The following is a 23,542-nucleotide window of genomic DNA, read 5'->3' on the forward strand; positions in this document are numbered from 1 at the left end:
AAGAAAAAAAAGCAAAGTAAAAAAGATAAAAGAGGCATGCCATAAATGGGAACCTCAGCAGAAATCATCAGATATGCATACAAGCAGATTGAGTAACATCTCACTAAGTAGAGGTCATGTTGGTAATCGCATGTTGTGTTTGCACACAGACATTTGGTTTTTGCAAACACAACATGCAATTGCATGATGTGTGTGTTGTGTTTGCACAACATGCAATTGCATGATGTGTGTGTTGTGTTTGCACACAGACATTTGGTTTTTGCAAACACAACATGCAATTGCATGTTGTGTTTGCAAAAACTAAATGTTACTAATCGCATGTTGTGTTTGCACACAGACATTTGGTTTTTGCAAACAGAACATGCAATTGCATATTGTGTGTGTTGTGTTTGCACACAGACATTTGGTTTTTGCACACACAATATGTAACATTTAGTTTTACCCTTTTATTCTTATTTTCTTCGTTCAAACATGGTGGTGAGACAAGCTCCAAACCATCCCATCATATAAAGCAAAACTGATACAATATTTTAGATGCAAAAGTTATATATTTTATATAAATGCATCATCCGCATGGCTTGAAATTACAAATTCACGTTCACATATTATTTTCCACAAGCGCACAGACTAACAATAATAATAATCAACCAAGCAGCTGCGAAATTCATCCTATTACTTCCATATTGATAATGTCAGAAGTTTCATCGATAAGCTTCATCAAACTAGAAGTTTTTTAATTTGAATTATGAATTCAGAACTAAAAGCTCATGATATGCAGAAAATGACATACATTGTCCAGAATCGACTTTTCGATATATTTCTGCTCTAGCAATTTATCGTCCAAATTCTGGACTCTCTGTGTCAGGTGCTTCTTTGTGTTCTGTCCAGCATAAGAATGTTTAATACTATGATTTCAATTGTTTATACAAATTCTATAAGTAATATTGATGAGTGCTGTAAATCTATTTGATGTTGGGAACAAACATGGTCCCATTAACAGAAACTCAAACAAAACAGGAATTTTTTTTATTTTTTTTGGCATAGACAGCCGAAAAGAAACTTACAGCAATAGCCTCTGACGCTCTCCAGCCGTTTATGCAATTTTGAAACAGCAGCATTCATACTACGCTTTGTCACATACATAAGATCTGAGAATTTTAGACCCTAACCATTTGTGAAGAGCAAATATTAGATTTGCTTAAAGAAGACAACAACTCACATAACCAATGGATGAAATAATATGAACATAAATATATCATCTGGATACCTTCCACCACATGTAACCATAACCCAACGCCCCCAAGGTAGCTGTTGGCATTATTAGTGATGTCAAACCTATTAAAAAAATCAAAGAAAAAATATAACCAAGTATAAAATGTTTCTATTGCATTATGAAATACATACGTGTAAGGAATTAATCATTTTACAACTTAACCAAAAAGTCAGGGCAGGAGCATGCATTCATTGAGTGGTTATAAGCAAGAGGAAAAAGCACAAAGCATGCTAAGAATTCATTTGAACACAGAAGAGAAAGTAAGCTACCTTGAATTTGGCTGTCATTCCCCTTCAGGATGGCTCTCTGTAGTGACGAGCCTAGTTGCCGGACCGCAGCTGCCAGTCGGCGTACCTAAAACAAAGTAACACAGGAAAATTGATATCCATTACAAAAAACAAAAATTGAACACGAGAAAGCATCCTTCGACACTAAATTTATAGCAGTTTTTCCAATACCTGTGATGCGATCGCATAAAAGTCACCTTCTGATTATTCTCCGGTTCCATTGAACAAAGGCTGCAAACAAAACAGAAGTAAACACAAATCCATCAATTTTTTGAGCAACAAGACACAAGCTCCGAAATAAATAAACTATCTAACTGATCAAAACCCTAGTTTACCAAATGCATTACAAAATTAAAAACTCATACAAAAATAACACCAAATACAAATGTTTTGCGAGTTCCACTAGCAAAGCAGAGTACAAATCATGAAAATGGTACCTGAAGTTCACCGATCAATTCAGATAATTTACCATTCTTACGCAGGATGGTGTTAGTATACCCTGTAGAAAGAGAACAATCACTCAGATCGAATGCAGCTAAATACACAAGGAAACTAATCCAGTATGCAAGATGAAAGAGGAGTGATTGGTACCTACTCCAGCGAAGATCAGCAAACACAGTATGGGGTTCCAAATTCAAATAACAACATAATGCTAAGCAGACAAGTAGAATTGCTGCCGAAATTATTTAAAACGAACTAAGTCAAAACTAAATGGAGAAATGTTAACAAAGTTGTATGCTTCAGTAAGTCCAGTAACAGATTCCCAAAACCACAGAGACAAAATGTGAACAATGGCTACAAAAGCATCCATAAAGAGCAACTATGTTTATATATGGAGGTGTACAAAATAGTTAACCTTCAAAATCGAAACAGTGTGTGTGCCATGTAAGGCAATTAGCCACTGCTTCTAGACTGTACAATATTACACCTCACAATAATAACTAAACCAACTAGCTCTAGCAAAAAGGCAGGATGACCATATAAAGTACCCCCAGCAAAGCATCTACGTCTGCATCTTCATATAAAGGAGTTCCTGACATAAGTAATGAGCAAAGTGAATTCCCAAGTCATAAGTCCAGAGTGAGGTGAATTCACAGACATTAAGACATTTACCTCATAAATATGTCTCCCCCCTTAAACCCTCAATTGCAAGCTTCAGTCGGTAATATTGATCTTCAAAGGGTCAACTTTATCTACCGAAATCCCAGCACTGAGATGCTCGATGAATTTGATGGTTATGATTCCGCAAGACGTACTGTGAGGCCAATAAGTTGGGAAATTAGAACTGCAGTTATGTAAAATTTGGATAAACTGCACTAAATTCACAAAGCTTACCCATCTCGTTGTTGTGGCACATCTGCAATGCTGCAAACTGGGAATGGCGTAAACGTCGACATCTTCAGCCCCTTTTGCTTAACCTCTTCAACCTCAGAATCTTCATAAAAGTGCATATCGTACAGCACTCGTGCCAGCGTATCGCTAATAGGGTGCAGAAGTGTAACCAGCTTCGAACATTTGGAAAAAGCAACATAGGAGTCATACACAGTTGCAGTATGTCTGACGAAATCAATTTCGATTGCAACCCAGTGAGACCCTTTAAGATTATATGGAAAATAGACCTTCCGGACTTTTGTCCAAGCTTGGCCATACCCGTGTTGCCACGTACCGCGCACAAAGTAATGTATATTCTTCAGCTTGCTGGGTGGAAGGTCAACGGTGTTTGAAGCAGCTGCCTTCTTCGATCCACGTTTCTTGGCAGTCGGTTTGAACGGCTCTAGAAATTGCTGCAGAAATTGAAATGAAGGCATATTAGAAAATCACAACCGAAAGCAAATGAAGCAGTGAATGTAACATGGTAACATGTTTACCTGCAAGCAACAATCTGCCGTTGTCCAGTCAGTTCCAAATACCAACGAATGAGAGAGTTGCCTTTTCCGGATAAGAAAGGTTGCCATGTCCAGGTGCTGAAAGTTGACACATATAATATCAGCACAATTTCATACAACTGTACACTTAAAAAAGGTGAGAAAACAATTGAATTATCGCAATAAAGTAGAGCTTTGTGTATTCTTACCCTTGAGCTAATCCATTATGTTTCATCGATAAGTCTGTAGAAAAAATCAGCGCCCACTGAAAATGATTCCAGCTGCACCTCCGCACTACAAAAGGCAAACTTGCAACGGTTACTTTTGTAGTCATCTCATAATTCTGACTTTGTTGATGACAAAAATACACATGTATATTAAAACAAACTCTACATTTTCTCATTAGTCTATGACTCAATACTAGAATAGGATGAAGATTGGATTTCAAAGGTAAAGAATCCTAACCTGATATCGTTTTTCCAGGCAGTGCAAAACTCTATTACTACCTTCACATCTTCAATGGGCACAGATTTTGATGGATCAAAACATGGCGGGGTTGCAGTCGCAGCCGACACACTCATCGTCCTCTTCTTCCTCAAAGGATCAGTAAATGGGCTCAACAATGTCTGCGCTGGGCGCTTCTGTCTGCACCCTTTACCTTCCACTTCTTTTTTTTCCACACTTGAACTACCTTCTTCATCACCAGCCATACTAACTGTGGGTAGACTTGGAGGATTCATCGGACCTCCCGATGGTATACTCTTAGTCACTTTCCAATCTTCTAACAAAGACAACACTCTTTGGCAGATTTCGTCACACCCGGCCACATCTTCCGGGGTAGGCAGCTTCTCGGATTGTGCCTGCTTAGCTGCTTCATGCACTTGTAAGTGAGGAACTGAAGCGGCCATTTCTGCCTCTTCGACTACCATGGCTGTGGAAGGTTTGGCTCCATCACCAGGGACTTGTGTTTTCATTACTGCCGGTTCTGTAGGCGGACTAACATAGTCATGTAATGGCGACAAGTCATTGTCGCCTCCTTCATTCATATGAGGACTACCGAGGTCCTCATGTCCTTCCCCACCTTCATTCACCCCACCATTTCATTTTTTCAGCTGCTCTATCTCCACCTTAAAACAATGCTCCATTGAAGCCAGGGTGTTGCGGAAATCCTCCACACACTTTTTATTTTTTTCGAACTCTCTTTCAACTTTCAATGACTCCTTCCGTACCATGTCTTCCAACTGATGCACTCTGTTGCGAAGCGCTCGATTTGATATGGCAACTTTGGCCAATTCATCCTTTGTCCTTTGAAAGTCACGCTTCAAAGTGCGTAACTCTCTGGACGTGACTGTACCCTACATTCAGTTATAATGCAAGTGTTACAATATTTTCAAAATATATTGCAACAATACAGCAGTTATTTTCCTATTGTATTATGACGTATATCTTGGAAAAAATGTAATGCTTGCCTTAGAAGACGACGGAAGGCTAGCAGTTTCGTCAATGTCCTTATCTTTTTCTTCTACAGAGGCAGAAGTGCTGGTTTTTTGTTCAGCGTCATAACCAAACAACTCAACAAGTTCTTCAGTGTCGTCAACACTGTCACCCCAAGTCCAATATGGCTGCTGCTTGTCGATTACAGATGGCCGGAGAAGTTGCACATCAACCTGCAATTTACACATACAATATACATATCAGTAAACTTATTATATTATATTTTCATATGCCTAACATTATCATTAAAAACTTAACTAACCTCACGGTTCTCGAATACTTGGCTCATTAGCTCATAAAAACGCGGCGAACTATTGCTCTCCAATGTAGTAAACGAGGGATGTAGGCATTATCTTCGTGCACCACCAAATGTAGTGCAGCAAACGCTGGAAATACCTCATAAGCCCAAATCTGGTTTGAGGAATAAAACGTGAGTCACTGTAAACAAATGAAATTTAACTTCAACATGAATGGAAATTTGCTCACCTGAAGTGCATAGGCAAAACCTTTGAGGTGGTACTCTCTTGGTCTACCAATTGCCGTTGTTTTTGCTTTCTTTTCAGATTTTTTTGTTTTTGTAGCTTTTTTGGGCACTTTCACTCGCTGGTAATCTGCACAAAGTGCCCTCAGAAGTGACGCATTTGTCTTGGCATAACACACAGCACCCCATGGATACTTCCTAAACTCTTCAAGGTCTTCCGCCAACTTCAAATATCGCATGTCAATCTGGACATGTTTTTCATTGCCCAACAGCACAAACACAACAAAGTATACAAATCCGAGCTTCAATACATCGTCCGCATCAGCGCATTCGAGGAAGGCCTTTTCTAATTCCAAAAGGTTGACAGTTTTATCGTTGCCAAAGTACTTCCTTTTCAATGAGCAGTTCTCATTAGTGGGAATCGGAATAAAGGGAAGGTTTCCAAACCTTAGCCCTGTCACGATGCAAAATTGCTGCGCTGTGAATTGGATCACCTTATTGCCAACGATGAATTTGATCCCGTTCAGTTGGGAAACTGTCTTTGGATCAGCTTTCCTCAGCAGCAAGCCGTGGACAATTGGCGAAGTCCACTTGAGGTCCTCAATCCGTAGGAGATGCCCAAAATAACTCTCTTCAAACCTTTGTAGCTGTTGTTCACTGAATTTCTCCTTTATCGTACTGATTGCAGTCTTCGTATGGGATAGGGACAATGCTTTTCCTTGGAACTTTTCTTCCTCTGCAATCATCAACTTCATTTGAGCAACCATCTTTCCCTGCATGCCAATATTATAAAAAAAAATTCAGTCCGTTGCAATCTAGACAATAACAAGCAATAAACAATCAGCACTTATCAACAGCCTATTATAGGATATTAAGTGGAAAAAAAAAACAAAAAATACAGAGCATAAACAAAACCCCAGCTATTTACAACTGACCTACTAATTCAATAGCTCAAAGCCACATCCCAAGACACCCAGTACTCTACCACTCTTGCATAATATAATATCTAAAGACACATCTCAACACACCAGATAATCATGAGACAGCTTCAGCTAGAATGGGAATGTGCGGTAGCACAAGCCTAATTGAGAACAATTCAAGACTAATGATAGAAATCTATCTGACTAGAAAGAGTTTTAAAAAACAAGAAGACATCGGGAAAGAATTGATTGACTTCAAGGTATAATGTAATGGAACATCCTATGAATTAGTGGCAACCACAATAATGACTCCACTATGGCCCTCTTTTCAAATGTAAGAAAATGAATGAAATTGGCACCATCCCTTCAGTTTTTCTTAACAAAATAAGAGGTCTGTATGTATTCTCTGCTTTATCGATATCAAAGATAAATTAATAAATAAACCATCAAAACTGTATAAAATGTTTGTTACACATGTACAATTACAAATTTATAAGTTCTCCTCAGAAACAAAGTTCTCTAAGTATCCATACACAAACAAGAAAAGCAAAAGCTTAAAGAGTTAGCTTATAGCAAAATCAATGTCCCCATTTCTATAAACCACACCTGCTGGTGGTAGGTTCCCATCTTCACTCATTTCCCGCTTTCTTTTAAGCAGACAATGATCAAGCACAAAAGAGCAAACTTTTAAATAACTCATATTACACCACACATAGTTCTAAAGAAAACTTATCCATATCCAATATGCAAGCCCTAAAGTTAGTAAACAGAGTTATAAAAAAATATGTCAAATTAACAAGCATTATTCTCAAACAAAAAGTATGATATGGTTGGGAGTTTACAAGTTCAAAATGATATACACAGGTTAATTGTCTTAGACTTTAGATATCATCTTCAACAAAGAAAATAGATACCGATTAGACTTGTAAGAAGGTTAAATGCAATGGTCATAAAGACCCATAGTAAGCCACCAAATACCAATTAATAACTGCTACAAAAACCATAATAAACTAAAAATACAACAGCACTAAAATGCCAACACAACATCACTACAATGCCAACACAACATCACTACATTAGCAATACACTAGCAAAAAAACAACAATACGACATCAATAGCAACAGCAAAACAACAGCAGTGCAAGCATCAGTCCACAAAGAACAAACCCATTCACTGTTTCAAACAAGGAATCATCATACTAAGATCATTTCAGAGAAACCCCAAAACCAATTTCAGTGAAACCCCTAAACCAATTTCAGAGAAACCCCTAAACCTTCAACCAATTTCGAACAAATCCCTGAACCAATTTCATAGAAATGCATAAACCCTAAACCAACTTCAGAGAAACCCTAAACTGTAAGAAAATGACGATGAACAATACCTGTTCAAGGTGAACGATGGAGTTGAGCTTCGATGAACAGGTTTCGCTGGGAGAGGAAGAGAGAAGAGAGAGTCAGAGCTGAGCGACGAGAGATTGAGGGCTGAGCGACGAGAGAGTGAGAGCTGATCGACAAGAGATGAGAGAGTGAGAGCAAAGCGACGAGAGAGTGAAGAGAAATTGAGAGACGGAGCCAAGAGAGAGAGGGCTGAGAGAGAACTTCAGCAAAACTGATAGAGAACTTCAGCAAAAGTGATATGTGTACAATAAGGGGACAATAAATATATAATTATAGGTTATAGTTCCAAATTTTTTAAAAAAGAGTGGTATTTTCAGTTACAATTATAAAAATGGTGGCATTTTGAGCTATTTCCTCTTTTTTTTAATAAATAAAATGGCATGAAAACCATCAGGTCGTGGTGCTTTAAGACCACCAATTTGTCGTATTGATAGATCAATTTCTGGAGAAGTAAAAGGGGCTATAAAATTTTGAGCATCAGCCTGTGAAATACAAGGTTGTATATGATTCAGAAAGGAATTTAGTAGATTTGAATCCATACTATGATCAAGGCTAAAACATTGGTGGTAATCTTGAACAATGAGATTTAAGCTCATTTTGAATTTTGGTAATTGTATTTTTACTGTTGCAGTAGCATGAAAAGTATTTAGTATTTGAATCTCCTAATTGTAACCAATTGATTCTAGCCCTTTGTGCCCAATAGGTTTCCTCTTCAATTGCAATTTTTTCTTTAAGATGAAGTGAAGTGATAATGACTTTAGGAGAATGAAGTAATTTGAATCCCCTATCAGGTTTTGCCCATATTCTAGTATTAATATGTCTTGACCATTGTCATTGTGCCCATATTCTGGTATTTCTATTCATGAGTTGATAAAGTTGACCCAACAGGGCTATGGAATTGTTCAAGTGTACCAATAGGTTAGGCCATATTTGCATCAGCTTGTAGTTTAGATGGGGCTTTGAAACTGATCCTAAGTACTAATAAGTAAGGGTAGATTGTATCAACTGGCATCTTGGAATTAAATATACTAGCATGAAAATCAGCGGAAACAGTAGCATCAGCCAGATGATTAGCATCATACCCCATGAGATATGACAACTTGTTTTTCTAATTTCTTTCTCAGTTAACGATAATTTACAGCTACAATAAAATATGATCGCGAGAAAATCAAAATTGTGCATTCACCACCCTGTTACTGTAATAAAGACCAACAAGCAATGGCTCCCAAAGAGGGTTCACTCAACTCTATGTTGCAAAACAGCCACTGTTGTAAGCAGGAAACAGCATATGAAAGATAATTTTAAACATCTAAGTAGAAAGGAAAACCAGATTAATAAAAACTACTCTGTGATAAACTTCACCAATTATCACCTCTTTTTTTTCTTCATTTACTCCCTCATGCTACTATCATCCTCATCCTCATCCTCGTTATCACGCAGTTCAAGGTCAGCAAGCAACTCTTCAAGTGGGACAGAAGGTGCATCTTCCCCATCAGTCATGGATGCCATCTCTGACGGCTGGTATTCTTCATTATGGTATAATGATATATTCAACCTCATCTCAGGGTTCTCCTCCAGATCCTTCAAGAACTGCTCATACTCAGAGTCCACCTTTTCTTGATCAAGTTTAGCTTTATCATCAACTTCCATGCCAAGGGATTTAAGTTTCCATGGGCGAGCCTTCGCGTGTTTCTTCTGTCGCTTTTCTTCGTAGCTCTTCTTTATTAAAATTGCATCAGGAATGACTAGACCCTTGTACTTCTCTAGTTCATCGTCATTACTGTTAGCCCCATATAAGTCGTAACCAAGAGCATAATCCCCGGGGTTTAAAAGATGGCCAAGATGTGTTTTTATGTTGAAAATAGTATCATTCTTCCCAAAGTCAGAGACACGAGCAACTTGTGCATCAGCTAAAGCTAACCTTGAGCCACCAACATTAACTTCGGGCGAAATAATCTCCAAATCAAGCACTATATACTCCACTAGCTCCCTGCTTGTATGTAGAGATTTAAAGGAATACCTCCAATACTGATCAGTATCAAGGAAACAATGTCTCAGGGTGAAAGGATCAAACAAAGCAATACTGTTGGTCACTTTAGTGCAGATCACAAGAGGACCGAGGTTTCCCAAACTGGACCTGACCTTGGGAGGCAGACAAATCAAATCTTCACGGCAAATGGGGCTTATCTCAACTGAGAATGTATGCTTATAATTATAATTATTACTTTTAGAATCATGGGAAACAAGCTGTTTGTCACTGCGACTCCTTACTGGAGCAACTTTACCAACAAATTCCACAAATTTCACACCATGACTCCGGTTTGCAAAAAAGAAGTCGATACCTTGTTCCATCTGCTTTATTTTTATGGCACTAGCAGCAGCAGCATGCCTCAGGATCAGCTGCTCCAGATAGAAAAACGTGCGTCGGTGAGAAACATGCTGGCGGAGTTGCACAGATGCAACCCACTGGTCAGGGTTGGCCTGAACCCTTGAACAAGACTCACACATATGCTCTTGTTGAACATACTCTACAACATATGATTGTTCAAGTATTGCTCCATTAAGAACCTCCTTCTGAACTTTCAACTTAACCTTGATCCTCTTGGAGTGAGGTTCAGTCCAAATAAATTCGGCATGAACTAGCCTAACTTTATTCAAATTCTTCAATCTCTTAACACAGAAGGTTAGCAGCTCCTTTGATTCTAATTGGGCTTTGATCCAAGTTCTTGGAGGCTGCAAGTAGCAATTACACTCTGGACAATGAACAATGGTCACATGCTTCTGCAAACCTTCCGTAATATCAACTTCAGAGCGCAAACACTTGACACACATATTGGCAGCATTTGGTGCCATGGGGATACCGCATTTGCAACATAGTACACTGCCAACAGTTTGATGAACCATAAACATACCTGCCTCTTCAGCCATGGCTGGTGAATGCAACATGACAGCACAAAAAAAGACAAAAAAAGAAAAAGAGAAACAAATTGTTAGTATTTTACAATACCAACATAATAACAGCAAAGGTCGAAAATTTTGAGCAATAAAAATTATATATCCTTGCATTTAGCTCCTAAAACTATAATTTCAGGGTCATGAATCACTTATCCCTCAGATTAAATGGAAATCTCATAATTCACAATTCGAACTTTAACTAGTTTCGAGCTACTAAAAACAGACCAAATTTATATTCAAAAGGGAAAAAGATGTAATTTCACGCTAAAAACATACCAAAACAGAGAAAAAAAAAATGCAACCAGATTATCATAAATTTATATATTGCAGACCCGAAAAAGGGCCACAGCATAGAAAACAAATCATCTCAAAAGAAAGCAATTATAATGAATGTATTGCCTATTTCATCAGAATTTATTACAAAAAATTACATCAACAGTAACCAAACCACTTTTAACATTGTTGAAATAAGCTAATTGGTAGAGTTTATTACAAGAAGTAACATCAACAATGAAAAACAGAGGAACTAATTCACCCCATCCTTCCCAAAGGAAAAAAACCATCTGACCCCCATCAACCTAGATTTCATTTCATCATCACAAGTAAGCCCAAAACTGATTCTCAGCCTGGGTTTCAAACGCACAAAACCATATGCACAAGGAGAACGTTAAAAGACCAAGCAGCTGAGATATTTTAGAACACAAGGCAAAATGACATCTGCAACATCATGCATCCCCTAAAATCCTCTATCAAGCATTTCAATTTACCTCACAAACCTCCTACAGGTCAATTAGAACAAAAGCACCAAATTAACAGCAAACAAACCCTAATTCTATAAATTCAAGTTGAAAAACAGAAGAGATAAGAGAGAAGCTGACATTACCAATATGAAATCCTCACCTTGTCTCCAAATTAATGGTCCAAATACAAATTAAAAAGTTGAAAACCTGCACAGACCATAGCCCAAAATTAAAACCTAAAACTTACAATATAAATTAGAAAACTCAAACCTTGAATAATTAAAATTATCTTTTGGCATAGGGAGAGTGATGCCCATAAGGATGCCCATCATTAAACTTTCTGGCTAAGATGGTTTCAATTTAACAAAATTGAAACCCTAAACTTTCTATTTCAAAGGATGCCCATCACTCACAGATTTGTGCCCACCCAAGTTTGGTGCTCGTATCTAAGAGAGAGAGAGAGAGAGAGAGAGAGAGAGCAAAACAGAGCTATAGAGAAAGAGAATCGAGTGAGAGACGGAGAGTGAAGGCTGAAACGATTGAGAAAGAGAGAGAGAGATAGACGGCAGGGATCGAGCAAAATGGGGGTTTAGATTGGGGCTGAGATTTTTTGTATGAGTTTGGTTTTGAAACGAAGCCAGGGAAGGAGATTGAGAGACCATGAGAAGTAGAGATGAGAGAAACAATTATGGAGAAGAAAGAGAGAGATACCTGAGAGGAGATGAGTTGTGTTGGTGGCGCTGTCTCGTCGTCGCAGAAGGAGGAGAGGAGCGACTTTGGAAAGAGTCGAACTCGAAGAGAGAGGGAAAATAGAAACCCAAAACCCTATATTCAATTAGGATTCTAGAGCGTTTACTAACTCGACTTGAAATGTCTGACTGATTTAACCGGTAATTAACTCAACGGTGTGGATAAAACTCCACATCACCAGCTCTTCATCCAATGGTCTATAACAGTGGGCGCATCCATACACCAGTCCTACTGTAGAATTTTCCTAGGGGTGTGCTTGTGTGCGTCCGGTAAATAAATATGACTTTTCAACGCGTGCACGCATGTGTAAAGAAATCATAAGAAAAGACCAAATGGAGCACTAGCACCAAATGAATTAGGCAGGCACAGCAAAGCGAACTCAATAAAAATGAATTAACACGCGACTCTCTCTCAGAAGAGAAGACCTTTGTTTCTTTGTATCTCATCTCATCTCATCCCAACTCTTGTCTCTCGCTACCAATTAAAGGTTTCTGCTTTCTCCCTTTCCTTATCTTCTTGTATTGTTTTTGTCTGTATTTATTGAAACACAGTTCTGGTTTCATATTTAGTTATTTTCTGCTCTTGGATGGATATTGGGTTTCTAGTTTTAATTTGGTTGATAAGGTTTGTGGATGATGAATTGAGCCTTTTTAAAGTTCTGGGTATCTTGAGTTTGATGTCATATCAGGAAATTGCCAAACTTTCTTATTAACTAGCATGTATTTCTTGGATTCTGATTTGATTCTCAGAAAAACTAAGAATTTATTCATGACTAATGTATAACCGTTTAGTATTTCTCAACTTTTGAAATAAGTAGGGGTGCTTAAATAACTGAGGTTGGATTTGGGATGGAGATGATGTCTAGAAAAACTTGTTCTATAAATCTGAATGCCATAATTTTCTTACTTTGAGCTATTGTTCTATAAACCAGAACTACCCATTCAGTTAGTAATAGCTGGTCAGCTTTGCTGCATTTAACTACACAAGAAAATAAGTCATACAAAATATCTTTTGTTAAAGAATTTGTCAATTCTAAGAACACTAATTTACAATATGCGTGTGTGTGCGCACACCGGTCAAGTATTAACTTTTCTCCACATACTCTACCTTTTCTGTTTCCCTTTTTGACACAGGGAACATTTACCTCCCAAATATGGGGAATGGGGAATCTACATATACTGATGGTTCTTATGATGATTCTCTTCGTGAACTACCTTCCCATGCAGGGACTTCAATGGATTCTAATCATCAACCGAAGCGACAATCCGCATACATAGCCGACAATTTTAACTCTTTGGATCAGGTTTTAAGCACTGGAATTAAATTTGTTATTTATTGATATATTAGAAGATTTGCCTACAAAGAAATTTTTTTTTTCTCCATGCTACATATCAGCATAACTTTGTTTTATGTATGAAGTCCCTATCGAGTACTTGAACAGCACAAACCATTAAAAGATTGCAATATATAGGCAATCAACTCAAGAATGATTCTCATTCATTGTTCATTTTGACATCAAACCATGTTGAGATGTTCATATTGAGTAATTATATTATTCTACTTCCCAGTCAACCAATTAAGTTTTCAGCATCACAAGGTCTTTTCAAAATTTTATGTTTTGAAATATTCAGTGGTTACTTTTCACTTTTATCAAACCAGTCTAAGCTTAGTTTGCACTTTTCACTATATTAAGAAGAATGATAGAACATTTATCAAATTGGCATTTATACAAAAACTAAAAAAATATACATGTTATTAAACTGACAAAAGATGTATGGCCATACATTTCAACCACCTTTTACAAGTGTCATGAAGGTCACATATCGGTAGACAAGATTTATTTATGTTTTCTATCCCTTGATAAGCTTGCTGGGTTTTAGGTGTATGTGGTAATAAGCATTTTCATTATCTGACATGAATGGAGAATGCTTGTAACCAGAACCATCACTATATTGCCAGGTTATTTCATCATTGAGAGAAGCCGGCCTTGAATCATCAAATTTAATACTTGGTATTGACTTCACAAAGAGCAATGAATGGACAGGTGATATTCCTTTGTCAATAAGCATTTCTACATGAGTTATAAATGGAGATAAAATTCATATTTTAATGGTTGTAGGAAGATATTCATTCCATAGGAAAAGCCTTCATGCAATTGGTAGCACGCCTAATCCTTACGAGCAAGCAATCTCTATAATTGGCCGTACTTTGTCTCCTTTCGATGAAGATAATATAATACCTTGTTTTGGATTTGGTGATGGTTAGTGTCTACGGACGACTTTACTTTTGGTTGAATAATTGGTGATTTTTCAGCAACAATTGTTCTGATTATATCTTCTTTTGTAGCATCAACACATGATCAATGCGTGTTCAGTTTTTATCCTGAGGGCCGATATTGTCATGGTTTCGAGGAAGCTCTTGCACGATATAGGGAGATTGTTCCGTTATTAAAGTTATCAGGTTCTTCAAAAATTTCATTCTTGGTTATTCAAAGTCCCGTCCGCCTGATTTGCATACTTACCTGCATATGTAGGATGCCCTTGGCTACATTTCTTTTCCTTTATTGCCTTTACAAGTGTCATGAAGGTCACATATCTGTAAACAAGATATATTTATGTTTTCCATCCTAACTATTGAAATGCTTCTGTTATAAAAGTTGTCAGGTTCTTTAAAAATTTCCTTCTTGTTTATGCAACTTCCTTCTGCAAGTCACATCCGCCTGAAGTGCATACTTATATACCTAGGACGTCCTTGGCTTCATTTCTATTCCTTTATTGACATTTTTTTTTCGAGTCAGTCGATAACTTGGTTTTTTCTCTCTCTACTTTTTAACAGCAGTAGATGAGGTGGGTATTTTGTAAGTTTACTGATTATATTAGCTCTTGCACTGTTTCTCAGTTCTTCATGTCATTTGAGTTTTGAGTTTGTTAAATAATGCTGTCTATGTTGTCATTTAGCTTTTTAAAAAGTCCTTCTTGCAGCAGCTTAAGTTCATATATGTGATCATGATTGTCTGTTTAACCATTGCTATAACTTGTTGTCGTTGTAGGCTCAGATATACCCTGATTTCTGTTAGTCCAACATGGTGCATACATTTGATGTGATAATCTTTGTTTCCTTATTCACAGGTCCTACCTCATTTGCCCCAATAATTGATGCGGCAATTGACATTGTTGAAAACAGCAATGGGCAATACCATGTTCTTGTCATTATTGCAGACGGACAGGTTGGTGAAACATGTTCTTATGCATTTCTTTTTCCTTCTTTATCATAGGTTTCTTTTTGTTTCCTATTGTTCTATATTCTTCTTATGGTCTTGGAATGCTTCTATTTTCACATAGGTTACCAGGAGCCCTGATACTCCTCCTGGAAGATTCAGTCAGCAAGAACAAGCAACTGTAAATTCCATTGTTGCTGCTAGGTAAAGCAATGCATTCTGCAGCTTGAGTAGTAGATCTGTTTTTGTTCTAGTGTCCTGAGTCCTGACCATCATAATCCTTAACAGTCAATATCCTCTCTCAATTATCTTGGTTGGAGTTGGAGATGGACCATGGGATGCAATGCAGAAATTTGACGATAACATTCCTCAGCGCTCATTTGACAACTTCCAGGTATTTAATGACGTGCCACACCAAAATTGGATTTTATCATAGGTTAGTTTTTATCTATGTTGGACATTACAGTGCCTTCTGTATATGTTTTGATTTTGTTGATATAATTTAAAAGGAATTCTGTCTGCAACTAATGAAACATATCAGTTTCGTGCGTTTTTTATTGGTGTTGCTCTGTGAAGCTCATATACAACTATGAAGTATGCTGTGACACAAGGACATATGAATGTGGCTAGTCTTGAAAACTAGGATAATAATCATAGGATATGGTGGGGGTAAATTAATAAATATCAAGTCAGATATATTTGATTTTGTTATTGTAATAAGGTATTTGGTTCATATATCCAAGAAATGCTTGTACCAGACTGAATTGCCTTGGATTTATTTTCTCGGTTTTGTCTGAATATCCATTGTTTTTTTTGTCATTTTTTTCCATAAAACTGAAGACTTAAAGACCGAGTTGAAGTTGACAATTAAAGTTTTTACTTCTACTATGATCCCTTTCTTGTGTCTTTGTGGAGATGAAAATAAAAATTTCCAGGTTGGGTCCTAAAAGGAATTAGAGAATTACGGAAGTAAAATTCTGATTGTATCTCAGTAGTATCTGGAAACCCAAGGTGATGCATTCACTGCTCTCAAAATGACTGCATTGAAATACATCTCCAAGTAAACCTTCTGATTGTATCCGTAATTCTGATTGAAATACATACTCAGATAGCTGGAGTATGTTTGGGGTATATTCATGTAATTGAAAATAGAGTATATCGATGGCATATCTTGCAAACCTTCTTAGTACTAATTTTCAAGTAGATGAGATTGGTTGAGTGGTTTCAATTGGAGAGCAGATGCAAACCTTCTTACACGTTTTCCTCCTACAGTTTGTCAACTTCACCAAAATCATGTCAGAGAACACAGATACATCAAAGAAGGAAGCCGCCTTTGCACTTGCTGCCCTCATGGAAATTCCATATCAGTACAGAGCCACCCAAAGTCTTCATTTTGTCAAGTAAGGACATGACTTGAAGTTTCTAGGAAATGCATAGTTTTGATTCAGGGATTTCCAAATATTTGACTCTTTTCTACTTATGCAGTCGTGAACCAGTAGGTGGTCCTCGTACAAGGCCACTTCCACCTCCACGTGAAGTGATTAATCATGATAATGCAGTTAAATCAATCCCACAAATTACAAACGTGCAGAAAGTCGAGCCAACAGCTCCTGTAGCTCCTGTGGAACCTGTATTTCTTTCTCCCCTCTCCCTTGTTTCTACTATTATTTCTAGATGAAAATTTTTGTTCATGCGAACTTATTGTTTTAAAATTTGTTTCATGTTTAAGGTCTGTCCCATTTGCCTGACAAATCCAAAGGATATGGCTTTCGGATGTGGTCATACAGTAAGTGCAGCTATGAAAGTAAATTTGTCTTTTGAATGAGTGATATCAACAAGAACTAAGCAAATTACTTCTTCTTACTTTTTCTTCAAATAAGTGGCTACCTCGTTTCCTAATCTGGTATAATAGTTGTTATCATAAACAATTATCTGTTGATCAGTCAAAAAGTCGAGTCAAAATTGCTCTATTCATTTAATCAGTTGAGGGACTCTTAAAAGTCCAAGTTTCGGCCTCGTGAGGAGGGAATAGATTATTTTGAATTTAATGATGGCTTACATTGTCCTTGAGTTTTTGGTGTCGATCCTTTATTTTCTTATTTTGCCAAGCCATCTTAAATCTTTTGATCTAGTTACTGTGGAGAACTGAAGGATCTTTCGTGCTTTTGGCATCTATTTACCAAATGAAATCCTATTGTCAAGCACCTTACTCTATGGAATTTAGTGATATATAGTTTTCATTTATTGAAGTGGAAATTGCTTCACATGTATGGCTACCATATTTACTAACTGTGTGCTTTTTCTTGGTTAAGACATGCAAGGATTGTGGGCTGAGTCTTCTTTCATGCCCTTTGTGTCGAGAACCCATATCAACACGCCTGAGACTATATACTTGAGTTGGGGATTGCTTTGTTGTGTGAAAAGCGTCATCGTTTATTAAGGTGCTAATGAAAGTTTCACCTCGCTTCACAATTTCACTCTCATGGCAAAATCTACCGATTTCTTGCTCAGGTTGGTGCCGTTCTGTAAAATATGTATTTATGTATAACACATTTTGAGTATACTTTACTGCAATAAGAAGAAAAAAGTATGTTATTTGTAAGTAGCATTTGTTTACCGCTGATTTCATTTGTTTTGTAGCAACTCCTTATGTTTTCTGTTGTTGTAATGCTATGATCGTTGCACAAGCTTCAAATACTTTATAGTATAATTATTTATTTTAAATGTTAAATTGTAATTTGCTTCAAATACAAAATTGCTCTTACGAGAACCAAAGATGGGTTACTCTGGTTGTTTTCTATGCATATATATATATATATATTTTTTTTTATATCATTTGTTTGGCTGTGTTGGAGGTGCTGACTGGAAAGAATCCGACAATGGGTGTGGATGGAATTGATGGCCTGTAGAGAAGGATGATTAATTGGAAGTTAATTATGATGCGAAGGAACTACTAGTAATTCAGACTTTGGTACAAAAAATTGATGAAAATAGAGCAATGTTCATGCATAAATAGACCATGAAATTGAAGATCAATGGTTATGATAATCATTTATTGCTAGTGGAGGTTGAGACGGAAAGAAGGCAAGTAAACCGGTTTTTGTACTAGTTATGTACCCTCTCTCCCTCACACCATCTCTCTCTTCCTCACACGGCTCCCGCAAGAGAAAACTCTGACCTCTATTATTTTCATATCTTTCTCAAGATCATCTGACTGACTTAAGCATAATTGGGCATTTGGCCAACACCCCCGTGTGTAGTCTATTTACTCCCGCGAATATTCCCCATGCCGAAATTTACTCAAACACCTTGTATTATACAAATGTAAAACCTAATGTTGATATGTACATATACTTGCCTCAACCTTTAGGTGGTGTATCTGGAAAGAGCTTGTATGTATAACATGCATAAATTGCAAAGTGAAATATGATGGTGAAGTTTTATCATTAATTCTTCCAATTATGAGTGCTATTGTTTGTTTTGACTATCAATTATTTTATTTTGGTAAATAATTTTTAACTATTTAATTGGGATGAACGAAAAGCCATTTATGATGAGTAGGTGTTTGCAAGATCCAATTCAATCCACCCAAACCGATTGATTCAATCTAATTTTATCCAATTTCAATCGGTTTTTATGATTTGGCGGATTGGATTAGATCTGTAATTTTCAAAATCGACATAATTGGATCAGATGACGGATTTACTCATGAGAATCCAATCCAATCTAGTTAATTTTGTGCTTAGTTTGCTCTTGTAGATATTTGTAGATGAAAAGGTTATGAATAGTCCTTTAATGAGTTATGTTTAATGTATTATCAAAACAATTTTCTCTAGTATTACATTTATATTTTTCATTTACATATATTAATATGTTTGGTTATATTAAATCTAAGGATACATTTTTAATATTTCATTAGTCTTTTTTCATGATAAAAACCGTTCATCCCAATCCAATCCGATCCAATTAATATTGGATTGGATTGGATTGGATTTAAACATTTAATATGATTGGATTGGATTGAAAAAATCACAATCCAATCTATATTGGATTGACTAAATTTTATTGGTTCCAGACCGATGTACATCCCTAATGATGAGAGTTCACCTACATTTTTCTTTAAATGTGGTTTATTTAATGAGGAAACATTATCAAAAGATATGTAATGATAATATGAAAACTACTATGAAGTTTGAAATCAAGGCTATGGGACATAATATTGAGGGTAATGGGTTGAATGAAGGTGTCCTGCTATGATGAAAAGCGTTCACATCGCCATTATGTTCATGTTCGGGTAACTGTGTTCCTAGTTAGACAAAAAGTAACTTGTTATAATATATAATGTGTCATATGGGCAAACCCCAACTTAGCTCGAGCCGAGCCCATTCCAACCAATGGTAGCTTTGATTTTTGGGAAATTGGCGGCTTTACTCCTGGCTCACCTAATTTATTCACTAATATCCTTATTTTGAAACTCAATCACAAATACCCCTTATAAGAACTCCTTATTGACAGCCTATTGCCCATCCTTCACTTCGTTTTTTTTTTCCTCAGTTGTTGCTCTTGCTCTTCCTCTTCTTCCTTCTGCCAAACCTCACAAAATCCACCTCAACCATAGAATCTCCCTTAACTCTATCTCATCTTAGTTATATCTTCCAACTAGGAGCTGATTTCAACTTTAATTTGGACCGGAACCTAGCCAAGGCGTGACTCACCACCTCCGTTGTTGGCCTCCACAATGAAGCCACAGTCTTGACTTGCCACCTCCATAGTCAACTTCCACCACAAAGCCACGACACCTTCCTCGTCGATCTTTACTGTGGTGAGTTCTGATATTCGTTTTGTTTTTGTTAATTTTTTTTTTTGTTGGTTTTTTTGATTGATTGAGATTATTGGGTGATTGCTTTCACTGTTTTGAATGATATATTAATGGGTTTCTGTTGTGGCTTGCTGTTTCTGTGATTGAATGAAACTTACCAAATATTTCATGTGGTTGTTAAGCTCTTGGACTTGGATACACTGTTTTGTGCTTATGATTTGGCTTTGAAATGATGTATGCACTGTTTTGTGATTGAGACTTGGACTAGCAGATCTCCTTGAAAGTAATGTATTCACTCTTTTGGATGATATTCGATATGAAACAACCTTGAACAGTCAAGGTTTGGCAATTTGTAAGTAGTTAGTTAGTAATAGGATACCTTGGGTTAATGGCTTTGGGTTGGATTTAACTTTAAGAGTTCTTGATACATGCCTTCCTTGCTGGAGCTTGAAACACAGCTATGCTAGTTGAACCGTTTCACTTTGCATAATACTGATATTTTAAAATTGTTGGTTATTAATGTTTAATTGATGTTTTATCTGTATGGTTTATACACTAGTTGATAGATTTTTTTTTATTAGTAGCTTAACATGTGTTAACAAAATGGGTTTATGATGATGGTCAGAATGTGTTAACAAAATGGATTTTTTATTGATAGATTTTATGATGGTCAGAAATGGACACAATTGCAATTTTGGTTTGCTACAATGGAAAATGGGTAACCTCAAAGAAGATGTGCACATATGAATGGGATGACTCAAAAGGCATAATAGTTTCGCGAAACATCACGTTTGGTGAGCTTTTGGAACGAGTGCATAAGATTGTTAATACAAACAACATGGTAGACAAGCTTTGTTTAAAGTTCTCAGTTTCAATATCCTCGAATGAGTGTAAGCATATCAAGATTTAGGACAATGATGATGTTAAATTTTTTATTAAGTACATTTGTGACGTAATTCCTTCGAAAGTGGCTCCTTTACTGGTGAGCATAGAAGATAGAGGAGTGACAAATGTCGTAGGTGATCGTATGCATATCACGACGAATATGAGTCGGATGGCCTGTTCTTCAAAAGCCATAGTTGAAAGTAATGGTGATGTACATGGTGATTTTGGAATAGAATATTTAGACATGATTGATTTTACAGGGGTGGAGGGGGTGCATAGTGGTGATAATGGTACGGAAATGAATGGCTTGCAAATGCACTCAGCCCCTCCTATTTGGCCCATTTGGAGACATTTTCACAAGTGGGTGTGGTGGGTTTCGGAACAACGTCTGAACTTTCTATTCGACATAATAGGAGGCAAATGGGTGAACAAAACGTGCACAATTTGGGTATTGTAAATGATGATGAAGAAGAAGATATTGAAAGCACGTATTCACGGAATAATTGGGATCCAAAATTGGAAGTTGGGAAAATTTTCTCTAGTAAGGAAGCCTTGTCCAACAAGTTATAGTTGGCGGCAGTGAGAGGTCACTTTGAATATAAGGTGAAGCAGTCTTGCAAGAGTCGATTGGTTGTGGTTTGTTCTCAAGGTCCATGCCCATGGCGGCTTCGTGCATCTAGTTATGGAGAAAAGAACTTCATGATTGTGAAATTTAATCCGGTCCATGAATGTGATATGAGTTTTATACTTGACAAGCATTGTCACGCAAGTGCTAAACTCGTTGGTAATGTAGTGAAGCGGAAGTTGAAAGATTCTCGCACAATATACACACCAAGTGATGTGAAACAAAACTTTGATGTCACCATTAATTATTGCAAAGCTTGGAGATCGAGGGAGTTAGCTCTAATGTCCACTAGAGGTTCAGTAGAGGAGGCATATTCTCTTCTTCCAGCTTATTGTCACGAATTAGAGCGTGTGAATTTTGGCACAAGGACATACATCCACACCGATGAGAACAATCACTTTTTGTATTTTTTTATGGCTATTGGGGCATGTATTAGAGGGTTTCAATCTTCGATGCGGCCAATCATTGCTGTGGACGCCACACATTTAAAATGTAAGTATAAGAGTGTCCTCTTTGTTGCCAATGCATTTGACGGAAATCGAAACATATATCCTCTTGCTTTTGGAATTGGGGATTTAGAGACGGATGCATCATGGCCTTGGTTTTTCAGTAAGCTTCATGAAGCCATTGGTGAGTGTCCAAATCTTGTGATTATTTCTGATCAAAATATTAGCATAGAGAATGTGTGACACAACATTTTTCCAACGGCGCAACATGGCATATGCTTTTACCATATGAAGGGGAACATGAAACGCACTTTCAAATTGAAAAAACGTGATAAATTATTGCTATACTTTGAATAAGCTGCGAAATCTTATGGTATCACTGAATTTATCCGTCATTTTCGCAAGATCAAGGGAAATGATGAGGTTGCTCAATATCTTGAAAGTGCAGGATTACACAAGTGGTCTAGAGCTCACATGGATGGACGTTGATACAATGTAATGACAACAAATATTGCGGAGTCAATCAACTCAGTCCTTCGATTCGCAAGGATGCTACCAGTGGTGCATTTGATTGATGAAATCATCAATCTGCTTGTGAAATGGTTCAGTAAAGTCGTGATTTTGCTTTGAAATGTACATCAACATTGTGCCCTGACTTTGGCAAGAAGAAGCTGAGACGTAACATCAATAGTGCATTTGGCACTGTTCAAACAGTTAAAGAAGCACAATCTCAGAGAAGAAGAAGAGCAAGACAATGGAATTGGATAAATGCAAGAGCTGTCAAACCTTCAAGTTTTCCAAGAACCCTTTTCATGGCACCAACACAATCTTGGCATGATATCCACCTTGAGGACTCTAGACTGCACCAAAAATAGATCCAAGATTGAATTACGAAAAATAGAGAAAACTAAGATCCAACATATGCCAACTTTACAATATCAAACTTATGTTAAAATATTGGCATTCTCATAAAACTTACAAACTCCACAGTCACTTTTGGAGATATCCTCCACCTCAAGACATAATCAATTTATGTAGTTCATTAAAAAAATCACATCCCAAAAAAGAACAAACAAATTCAGACCATTGAACCAAATAACTGTATTTCTTCAATTGTTTTTTGTCAGAATAAAAACCTAACTCAGTAATCAAATTCAATAAGCAAAAGAAAATCTTCAAAATCATTGTAGATTGGACAAGCTTCAAGCATAATATTCCTTAAGACAAACAGAGAAATATTTGTTGCATAATCTCAAAATTTTAGTTCAAAAAGTTCTTGTATAATCCCACTGAAATAACATTCTCTAGACAAGCTGAAAATATTAATTGTAAACAAAGAGAGTAAAATTTTAAATTAAACCCACAATTATGTTTCAACAAATTTCTG

The 23,542-nt window shown here is 36.8% G+C and overlaps 3 protein-coding genes across 7 annotated transcripts; 2 read left to right on the forward strand and 1 right to left on the reverse strand.

Annotated features, from left to right (window-relative positions):
- Positions 8,789–12,250, reverse strand: LOC18779300 (60S ribosomal export protein NMD3). Of its 2 annotated transcripts, none has more exons than XM_007213767.2 (3): positions 12,125–12,250; positions 11,574–11,620; positions 8,789–10,648 (listed from the first exon to the last, which is right to left on the reverse strand). In XM_007213767.2, the coding sequence occupies exon 3, from the start codon at positions 10,644–10,646 to the stop codon at positions 9,108–9,110; it is 1,539 nt and encodes a 512-aa protein (XP_007213829.2). In that variant the 5' UTR covers positions 10,647–10,648; positions 11,574–11,620; positions 12,125–12,250; the 3' UTR covers positions 8,789–9,107. The 2 variants fall into 2 exon arrangements, with proteins under 2 accessions (XP_007213829.2, XP_020417558.1); XM_020561969.1 differs by having other exon boundaries at positions 11,557–11,620.
- LOC18780565 (E3 ubiquitin-protein ligase RGLG3) lies at positions 12,462–18,104 on the forward strand. Of its 4 annotated transcripts, none has more exons than XM_007212254.2 (12): positions 12,464–12,650; positions 13,297–13,466; positions 14,123–14,207; positions 14,283–14,423; positions 14,510–14,623; positions 15,292–15,389; positions 15,505–15,584; positions 15,669–15,774; positions 16,653–16,780; positions 16,866–17,010; positions 17,110–17,166; positions 17,693–18,104. In XM_007212254.2, exons 2-12 carry the CDS (start codon positions 13,317–13,319, stop codon positions 17,774–17,776), a joined length of 1,188 nt encoding a protein of 395 aa, XP_007212316.1. In that variant the 5' UTR covers positions 12,464–12,650; positions 13,297–13,316; the 3' UTR covers positions 17,777–18,104. The 4 variants fall into 4 exon arrangements, with proteins under 4 accessions (XP_020418399.1, XP_007212316.1, XP_007212315.1 ...); XM_007212253.2 differs by having other exon boundaries at positions 13,390–13,466; XM_020562811.1 differs by lacking the exon at positions 12,464–12,650 and adding an exon at positions 12,662–12,787 and having other exon boundaries at positions 13,390–13,466.
- Positions 21,245–22,398, forward strand: LOC109948725. Its single transcript, XM_020562428.1, has 2 exons — positions 21,245–21,374; positions 21,734–22,398. Exons 1-2 carry the CDS (start codon positions 21,245–21,247, stop codon positions 22,396–22,398), a joined length of 795 nt encoding a protein of 264 aa, XP_020418017.1.

The sequence above is a fragment of the Prunus persica genome, chromosome G4, assembly GCF_000346465.2.
Source record: "Prunus persica cultivar Lovell chromosome G4, Prunus_persica_NCBIv2, whole genome shotgun sequence".
Taxonomy (NCBI): domain Eukaryota; kingdom Viridiplantae; phylum Streptophyta; class Magnoliopsida; order Rosales; family Rosaceae; genus Prunus; species Prunus persica.